At 33.1% G+C, this 10606-nt stretch overlaps 2 protein-coding genes across 2 annotated transcripts; both read right to left on the bottom strand.

Moving 5' to 3' along the window:
• Window positions 1-578: 578 nt before the first annotated feature.
• Window positions 579-1532, bottom strand: LOC127127847 (uncharacterized). Its single transcript, XM_051057128.1, has 2 exons — window positions 1298-1532; window positions 579-1189 (listed from the first exon to the last, which is right to left on the bottom strand). The coding sequence occupies exons 1-2, from the start codon at window positions 1303-1305 to the stop codon at window positions 607-609; spliced, it is 591 nt and encodes a 196-aa protein (XP_050913085.1). The 5' UTR covers window positions 1306-1532; the 3' UTR covers window positions 579-606.
• A 4689-nt stretch (window positions 1533-6221) lies between these two features.
• Window positions 6222-6994, bottom strand: LOC127127846 (uncharacterized). Its single transcript, XM_051057127.1, has one exon. The coding sequence runs from the start codon at window positions 6880-6882 to the stop codon at window positions 6418-6420; it is 465 nt and encodes a 154-aa protein (XP_050913084.1). The 5' UTR covers window positions 6883-6994; the 3' UTR covers window positions 6222-6417.
• Window positions 6995-10606: the final 3612 nt, after the last annotated feature.

Below are 10606 nucleotides of genomic sequence, written 5' to 3'. Positions count from 1 at the left end.
GCAAACCATCACATAAAGAACCAGTGCTAATTTCCAGACTCTATACAAAAGCAATCTTCTTACTGGAAAAAAAAAACGCAGTTGAAACCAGGTCAATTCAGTCAAAACAAGTGCTATCTGCAAATACAGTTTCTCAAAAAATATTTATCTTGCTCCTCCCACAAGAAAATCATACACCACCAACCAACTAACCAAAGTAAACTAGACACAGACACAACACCTAACACGATGCTGATACTAAGATGTATGCCCCCGCTAATAATTGTCAAAAACAAAAGTGGTTACACATTTTCATGTAATCACACGTGTCATTGTTTTGTCGTGTCAACGTCAGATACCAACATACATCAGTCTTCAGACACGCCTTCAATCGAAAGAGTTTATACTACACATAAGACTAGACCTTCTCAACTAAAACCAACTAAACCAAATTGCAGATGACCTACACAAATGACTATAACTCAACCCCTAAACCCAATCCACCAAATTTAAGTTGAATGCCAAGAATTCTCCACTCACTAAAAAACAGAAATTCGCTACAAAATCATAAAACTATTTCATCTTAAAACATTAAAACATACCAGAAACAAAAGCTGAATTTCAAATTTAATGAGTGAAAGCATAAATAGCAGTGGAAATATACATAACAAGAGCAGAAGAAACCAAAACAACCATAACAGCAACAGCATGAGCAGCAGATTTACTACCACAAGACAACATCCCCAACCGAATCTCAATAACATTCACCATCGAAAGCATCAGAAACAAACACCCCATAACAGATCCCAACGCAGACCCCAACATACCCCATCTCAGCACCTTAAGATTAATATGTGCCCTAAAAGCCTCATCCACATCCTTACTATTCAAAAGATTGAGTGCCAGCTTAAGACCCTGAGCTACTAGAGAAGAAGAGAGGAAGAAACTGAACGACACAACCTCGAAGACTAGAAGCTTCTTTGCGACGTCGATGCCGGCGTCGCAAGAGGTTCGATTCTCGAGACTGCGTTGGCCGGGGGTTGTTAGGGAAAGGCCGACGAAAACGGCGATGGTGAAGAGGGAGTTGACGTTGACTAGTCCGTCTAAGGCGGTGACATGGACGCTTGTTGTTGAGGAGGATGACATTGATGAGAGTCTTGATGTGTTGTTTTGCTGGTTTTGGTAATATTCCTTTGGAGATTGCTCTAATCTGGAAAATGTATATATAAAATTCATATAAGATTTATATTGTTTTATTTAAATGTAATTAAAGTAAATTAAATATGAAGAGAAAGAAAAAAAAGAGAGAGATACTTACTCGTCCATTGATGAAATGAATGTAAAGTTTGAAGTTGGAGAATTTTGAGGGTTAAGAAAGAGTTGCTTGGATTAGAGAGGGAGATGGTTTTGTTTTCAGATGGGTTTTGCTTGTTTTATGACTCAATTTCTCATTGCTTTGTAACTGGTTTTTGACTGTTTATTTGCTTTTGGGTTTTGTTTCAAAAAGGACGGAAGAAAGTTAAGGCACATGGGGTGGAGACAGAAAATAATAAGATAAAGACATCTCAAACCTAAGATAAAGTTTAGTAGTTGCTTAACTTTTTCTTTTGGGTGGGTCCATTTTTTTCAAGGCATTTTAAAGATATTTATTTACATTTCACTCCAATAATATCTTAATTTCATTCAAAAAAATTTAATCTTTTTTTTTATCTTTCATTATGTGTGTTTATAAAAAAGTTAAGACACATAATTTGTTAAGTCAGCTTAATTAATAATTATGTAATAACATCAAATGTAAAATCGATTTAAATTTACGATAACTCATTTATTTATTTTTAAAATAAAATTCTACTTATTAAATTTTTTAACAAAAAATAACTAAAAAATCGTAAAAATAATAGTCTTTTAATTTCTTTAGTCTCTTTCTATTTATTGGTAAAAAATTTATCCGAACAATTCACTTTTTTGAATTTATTTAAAAAAAACTAAAATACCCCATTTTAAAATAAGAATGAATTGTTGTCCTCAAATGAATTGACAACAACTTTGTATTTTTAAGAGTAGACGTCAATTGAATTAGCAACATGGTATTGTCAATTCAATTGGTGTCAGTGTACAAGTACATATAGAAGTCAATTGTTCTGGCACCAATGTACAAACAGAACTTTTTTAGCATCGGAAAAAAGTTATGAATGCATGATATGCTCTAACTCAACCTTCGTTCTGATACTACTGCGAGGAAATTAAATTGTCAAACGTGGATGCATTAAGGTGGGTGTATAACATTTCATTGGAGAAGTGGACAAGGATTTTTGACGAAGGACGTCGATGAGGTCAATCACACAAGATGGAGGACAATCATCAAACAAATACAACAGAGAAATCGCTGATGTAACTGATTGACATATCATTTCAATCGGTTGCACTTCATTACAAACTCAATTTTTTATTGAGACTAACAAGTGTGAGTAATGTGGAAAAGTCTCATCCATATTTGTTAGAAATGTGGAGACTTGAGCATTTATAAGTGAGAGAATCCACACATCTATCACCTTAAGGTTTTGGGTGATTATGTAGTATGTCTCTCACAAAGGTGTGTTTCTCAAAAGAAAGACCCCAAAGAAAAATGCTCCCTCGTATTGATCTCTCGAATAGCTCCAACATTTTTATCTTAGGTTTCACGAGACATGTTTATCAATTTGAAGGTTTCATGAGAGATTCTATGAGTGAAAAAAAAACATAATGCATGCAAATGACTTAAAGATGCGATTTATAATACAATTTTGGGAGGAATGGTGGGCTGAAACCACGGTTGCTTCAAAATAGTGGCTTAATGGCGTGATACACAACGTCTAACTCATTGTCAAGCGTTATTGTTGGTTTGCTTATATTGCTGGTTTTATTAAGTTATGGAAGGTGGGAGAAGTATCATTGTCTCGCCTATGACATTTTGTATTGGTTCGATATCTTTATATATACACCAATCTGACCTTTAAGTGATACTCAATAGCATTTTACTAAAAGCTTATTTTACAAAATGGACCATTACATTGAAAGTAAATACTGCGCGTCATATAAGCGTCTGGAATGATGATCTATGCATTATAGTCTCAAATATCTGTGCTCACATTATGGAAGGGGACGTTTGTTTTAATTTTTAGGACGTACTTAAATCATCAATATCTAAGGGGACGTTTGTTTCTTAGATTGGAAATTTATTTTCAGAATGTAAGCTAGAATATTTTTCATTCTGAGGTTTGTTTCAAATTTTAATAAATTGTCTAAAAAATATATATTCCCCAATAATTATTTTACACGTTAAACTTATATTCCTATAGGAATAGAAAATAACCACTCATAATTTCTCACTTTCAAATATTTTAATTTATTTATTTTTTATTTTAAATTTTAAATTAAATATATTTTATAAATATTCTAAGAAAATTTAAATACTCACCATACAGGTAGATGGGAATAAAATTCTCAATAATAATGATTCTAGAAATAGCATTTCAAGGATTATAGTTTTATTCCTTGAAACAAACGTACCATTAAATTTTGTTTGAAAGTTTGAAGAGGAGAGGAAGGGAGAGTTTTTAAAAATGATAATTTTTTAAAATATAGAAAAATCTTTGACATTTAAAAAAAATTATAAAATAATAAAAGAATGATTATCATTACTATATTTTAAATTTTTGAAATATTACATCAACATTAATTATATTTGAACATAAATTATGTTCAATATTTGAATAGTTTAATTTTTTAGTTTCCTAAAATTAAAAGGATTTTAGTTCATGAATAAAAACAAATCCTCTAAAACCCTTCCTTTTTTTCAAAGTCCTCACCTCCCATTCCTTTCCCTCCAAATTCCCAAACAAAGCCTAATATTTTGTCATTTCCAAACAAAGCCTAATACTGTCATTAGCTTTGTTATATTGTCTAGGAAGAAGGATTAGAACAAGGGACTCTATGAAATAATAGTACTCCTGTAAAATGAACTTATCAAATCAGCCAAAGCTGATGCACTTAGAAAGGTGAGGAATCACACTGCTAAATACACTCTTGTGCGATTTATTGGCATGTAGAGGAGGTAGAAAGGTAGAGGACCCTTTCTTATATATAAGAAAAACCTAAATAACTGGAATATTGAACTTGAAATCTACATAAATTATCAAGATAAATATATACAAATGAACATGGAATTAGCAGCAACCAAGGACCAAGGAAAACCCAACTTATTACCACCGGTGATCAGTGTCATTTTCCATCTAACCACCATATAATGACTAACTTTAGGGTTTAATAGATGAATGGTGAAAGTAATTGAAGATACTTAAGCCAGAGTTAGAAGGGCATAGTGTTTAAAAAGAATCAAAACCAATAACTTCTGTATTATAATAAATAATTGAAAATTATAACTTCTTTCAAATAGCTTGAAGCTTACTAAGCTTTATTATGTTGAGATACTAACATAGAATAACCCATAATATCCCCATAATATACCTTATAGCTGCAGTTAGGACTGTTCCGGAAAAAAAATGGCCGAACCAAACTGGAAGTTAAAATAATTGAACCATTATGTTTGGTTAGTGAACCGAACTTGTGTTGCACAAACAGTTCTAGAACCTGACAAAATGACAAATAAACCAGACTGAAACTGAAAATGAAAGATGCTAAAAACAAATTTATAACTTTTTATTAAAAAAAGTCAAAAAGAGTATAACAATTTGGTTTGGGAAAAATTGTCTTCTAATGGTTTGGTACAGTTCGGAATTGCAAACCGATATACCAAACCAAACCAATAATTTTGGTTCATTTTGGTTTTGGGCAAATTGAAACAGTTCGGTTCGGATAACCTTATACTATGGTTTGATTTGGTTTTCTTACTAAACTGTACCATGAAAAGCCCTAGCTGCAGTATCAAAACTTCAACTAATTAATATAAAAACACAAGCATGTCTCAAATTTTCTTTATCAAAAGGTTCCTGCATTATAGCTTCATATTGTCCAAACTATATTGATTATCCAAGCTTCCAAACTTCAAGAGAAGGAACTCAAACAACACCATTCATCTATAGTTGCTAAGCAACAAATCATCCATCTTATTGACCAAAAAGTGATGACTCCAATTTGACTCCCTGTAATTCAAAGCCTCTAATGCTACTGCATTTTAACACAAGTTTCTCCTCTTGTGATTAAATGAGCACAACTTTATTTATGTTAACTTAATGTTTCAAAATCCTTTCCAATCTTAAACTTTCAAAGTAAATATGAAACGGTGTAAATTTCCAGTTACAAAACTGTTTGAAAGGTTCTCCTACACATAATGTCCTACTTCTTTTCTCTAGCCATAATATTAATCACTAAGGTTAGCAATATACCATCTACTCATTTCCACAAAAACTGTTAACTAAAACATCATAGCAAACACATAGAATCAGAACACAAGATCTCATTAACATACACAATATCATTAACCCAAAGAGCAGTTGACAAGATTTAAAATTGACCAATACAGTAATTTATACAACCACAAAAAAAAAACTCCAATTACCTCCTAAAACAACAACTCCAAGCTTGAAACTCACAAGGGTGCGATAGGATTCCAAGTTCAAAGGTACAATAGCCCTCCCAAATAAAATTCCATAGGTACTTCGGATTCAAACATACATTTGCAGATCAAAAGAATTCTACTTGTCATTTTTGACAAGGATTCTATGTTGTTGTTAATGGCACTGAAGAGGTACATAGCACTCACACTTCACCATTCAAGGTTTTAGTGTCTGACTGAACACAACACCAAAACACGTAATTACATTCAATCACTTATATTATTTCAAACAATTAGTGTTGTCAATGCCGTATATGATGTCCATGTTTGTGCTTCTTAGCTAAAGGGTTTACATAGCTAATGAGTTTAAGGGGGGCGGTGTCACATCACGTCCAAAACGCTATACAGAAGACGCAATGACACCAATAAAAAACAATAAAATAAGTTATAATCTATAAAGCACAGACACCACCACTAACTCGTTGAAACCAGTAATAATTTGGAGGAAAAAAAAGAATAAATTAAGCGTAATCACAAGGATTCTTTTTTCAGAGATGTTGGTGCTGCAGAGGTTATAATTGACAAAAGATAAAAACCATATCTAAACCAGAACAAATTTTTCCTACAAAACCAATAATCAAGAAGGAAGGAATGGATGGAGTATAACTAATACGCAATGGCACCAATCTAAACATTGCAAATAATTATTAATAGCACATTTCATTGCCAATCACAGGCACAAGAGTTCAAATAACCAAAAGTTCCATCATAACTTGCAAACTACAAAAACAAGGAAACATTAAATCACAACAAGGTTCAATTACTTCACCTCTTTCAATCAACCACATTATTCAACAACCAAACATTCAGAAGAAAAAAAAGCCCTAAGAAGTGTCCCATGGTTTGGGCTCAGGAAGTGCAACAACCATACCTTGAAGGTCATGATTAAGAAGAACCTGGCACCCCAATCTCGAGTGCTTATTAAGAACCCTAGCTCTCGAATTATGCTTCAGAACATACTCCTCATCGTAACTCCTCGGGGGAAGCTTATCAAGCCATTCTTGAGCGATGTTGATTTCGCAGTGAGCGGAGCATGCATCGATCTCTTCGAGACGGTGAGAATCGGGATCGATTAAGCCGGTATTGATTAGGGCTTTCAGGAGGGTTTGGCCTGTGAGGCCGATGACGTTGTGTTTTTGGCCTTCGAAATCGATGGCGGAGAGACGCACGATGCGGTCGGAGACTTTTTTGGTGGAGGTGGGACGGCAAATGGGGGATTGGGTTAGGAAGGAGAGGGAGGGGAGGCGGGTGTGGGATTGGGTTAGTCTTCGGAGATTTGATAACGCCATTGTTGTTGGGGAGAAGTGTTGTGGTTTGATTTGGGAGAGAAAAATGAGTGAAATTGGAATTGTGATGATCCGAGATTTCACCGATGGGCTCGCCCAATCTCACGGGTCGGGCTTCTGGCTACCACAACCCGTACTTATAATAAATTAATTTAGAGTAATGTTAATTAATAAACTTATCTTTGATTTTTTTTAAATGATTTTAAATAAAATAATTTTGTTTAAAAATTGTTTTATTATGGAATAAGAAATGTTGACAGAGTTGGTTTTGAGCTTGAATAAGCAACTCACATTCCATGGCCTCAAAGATATTGAGTCTCAAAATTTGAATTTTTTTTTAATATATATATATATATATATATATATATATATATATATATATATATATATATATATATTACTTACGCATCACGTGAAAATACTAAAATGTCAGATATATCTCTGGACGCATCTAATACACACAATCTATATTATTCTAAATGACGCTCTATTAGTTTGATATTTTTAATTCAGAGATGCATCTTCGAAATCTATCCGTAAATCCATTTCCAGAACATATGTGCAACAAAATCAAAAGCAGAAGCAGAAACTAGAAACTTGTATTTTGAAAAAATAATATTATAATTCATAACATAAAATAAGTATTACATATGTCATTTCAACATAAAATGAAACATTATATTTCAATATACAGGTGGACGTTTTAACGTCTTTACAATATCTTCGAACGATCTTGAAATCGTCGCTTCCAACTCGAGCTGAACTTTTATTTTGAAACAGAAAGATGTATTCCAAATGGTCTTTACATCTGCATTCGTCTTGAGCTCAAAGTTGCCGAACTTAATCTTCCAATCGACGGTGAGTGATACTCGTGTTTAACAATTTTTTTATTGTCTCTATAAGGTAGGAGATTATGGACTTCGTATTTCATATCTATAAAAGAGGTGTACTCATTGAGCTTTGCAGCTCGATGCCGCACTTCAGAATGAGACATTTGCGACATAGAAAGTGATGTTTATTTATGACATTTGAGACATGTTATGTTTGTGTGAAATAAAAAACAAGAGCACCTTAATTTATAGAAGTTGTAGACAAATATGGACCTCACAAAATATAACATGCTGACTCCAGAGATATATCTCTAGTTCCACACCCTATTATCTTGTTGCGGAGATATATCGCTGGAACCTATCCTGAACCAGGCAGAAAGGACCAGACAAAAAACATAACATAATTGATGACTTTGTTTGACAAATGAACAAATGTTTTGGCAAAGATCATAAATGTTAAAATATAAAGAAATTGTATATATTACAATTCATTAATACTGAGACACAATTACATACATTAATTTGTCCGGCTAAACAGAAAATTAAACAAATCGAAAGATTTGTCGCCGGCTAAATTTATGGGTGGTATCCTCTTTGACTTTTGTGCATTTGATTCTCTTTCAATATTGCTCAATTTCTCAAACTTTTGCATCATTTCAATAAAATGGTTCAACCAAGTCTCGACTTTTATTGTAGAGTGAGTTGCCCACTCTAGTGATGTAAGTGGTATAAGGCATCCCAGTTTTAAATAAATTTGAATAAAGTGTCGTGATTTTGAAAGTCATCAAATATACATAATTCAATCATTTGGATTTTGAGGTGGGGCGGTGCGCAGTGGAAAAAAGGTTTCTGAAAAATCGTATCGTAAAAGATCAATACACATTATATCATACACACATGTTATGAGGTGACCCATTTCAGAGAAGCGCATTCATTTTGTCTCTGTCCACTAAGGCAAGTAACAAGAGACTCATAAATTGCGTACGTTTTCTTTCTTTTCGTAAAGTTATGTCTATTATTCTTTGAGTTCTTAACTCATGGATAAGTTAATGGCAGACAAATTTGTGATTATCTTCTCCTTTACTGAGTAAAGATGAAATAGCTCGATAACCATAATTACTGTCACCCTCAATATTGATGATTTTCTCAATGTGTTTGTGATTAAAAATCAGCATCTCGTCAATGAATGAAATCTTTGGTGGATGCAGCGAAGGAGGTGGTTTGCTAATGCGAGCTCCTTTTATTTTTATTTTTTTGAGATTTTGGAGTTGGTGAGTCCAAAAAAACTTTGTCAACATGTTCAAAATACGTAGGAGACCTCACCTTTGAATTGTCACTCAGTGTAGGCTTGAGCTTCTTCAGAGCCCTTTATGTTTTTACCGGTTGAGATGGTGGTTTCAAGTCGGTGGTTTTTTGATAAGCAATCTTCCTAAATTGTTCTTTGTTGTGGAGTTTCATATTGCCATCGGCTTTCAAAAATCTCTCTTGTATAACTTCCCATTTGGTCAAGATAGACATATTCTATTTACCGTCTTTCATAACATCATCATCATCAAACCTAAGCATCTTCCAATGAGTGCAAACTCCATCCATTCTTTTATGATAAGATTTCATATATTAGAATAAGCTCGATCTAAAGGGTATTCTTCCCTATCGCGACAACGATTTGACCTCTACCAAGGGTGACGCCTGTCATCGTTGTAAAAATGTGATTTTCTGTGTTTTTCTCCATGAACCCAAATCCAGACTCCGATTTTGAGTCACAAACAGTCCCAATCGCATAGTAAATTACAGCCATGAATAATATAACAATTAATCATCTCAAACATCACTTATTAAACCTTTATTTCATCAATTTATCATAAAAATGTAATCACATTTTACCAAATTATCATCTATAATCATGAACGTTAAAATTTAAAATTAGGCATACATATTTACACGAAATTCAGAAATCAACAGAGCACGAAAATCACATCATATCACAGCAATTTATATAGGTTTTGCACAAACCATTTCAGGTTTCAAAACCCTCGTCAATGGAGAGGAAAAAAAGAAAAACAGAATAGGATAAGGAATCCTCTAAATATTTTATGCCTAAACACCCATATCATGAATAGTCTCACTCTTACCTCGAGTTCACAGCAAACTTCAAATTACAACAATAGGATCTCTCTCTTCTCCTACTACTTGCTCTGCTAAGACTCTTTGACTCTGTTCACAGCTTATTCTCCTCAAACAACCCATAACTCTAATTTCACTCTCTATTTACATAAAACTCTACTATTTTTTATTAATTCGCTAACTCCCCTCAATTCTCACTAATTCTACCATTTTTCTTAATTTTAATTTATTTTCTAAGTTCCTCCCCAAAGCGCAATTTCTCATTACTTCTATTATTTTAAATAAATAAATATTATAATAATTTCTACTAAAAACTCAATCATCCTCAATAATACTAATAAAATAATTTAAAATTTTCTAAACTCAATTAGAAATAAAATAATAAAAATTGGGGTGTTACACATGTAGTGATCACACACCCTATAGACACTCTAAAATGCTCTTCACATCGTCCAAAATTTAAAATTTGTATGTGCCCCTTTTTACAACAAAATCACTTTATTTGTGAGATTTTTATAAATAAAAAATAGTCATAATTTCAATCTCTGGATATACTCGTTTAGAATTCGGATTTTAAAATCCGAAAAAACCTGCAAGTCACTCTCAAGAATTAATAGTATTTCGACCAATGTTTTAAACACCGGACCAAACCGTCTGGTTCAACCGATTAGCCCGAGAACCCGTGTTGAATCTGATCCGATTAACCATTTAAAATCACTAGTGGGTCAAAATTGGAGTAAAATTGAAAAATCTAGATTGAACCGTTCAAACCC

This window comes from Lathyrus oleraceus, chromosome 3 (assembly GCF_024323335.1).
Source record: "Lathyrus oleraceus cultivar Zhongwan6 chromosome 3, CAAS_Psat_ZW6_1.0, whole genome shotgun sequence".
NCBI classification, from domain to species: Eukaryota; Viridiplantae; Streptophyta; class Magnoliopsida; order Fabales; family Fabaceae; genus Lathyrus; species Lathyrus oleraceus.
This window is presented reverse-complemented; position numbering and strand designations above follow the sequence as displayed.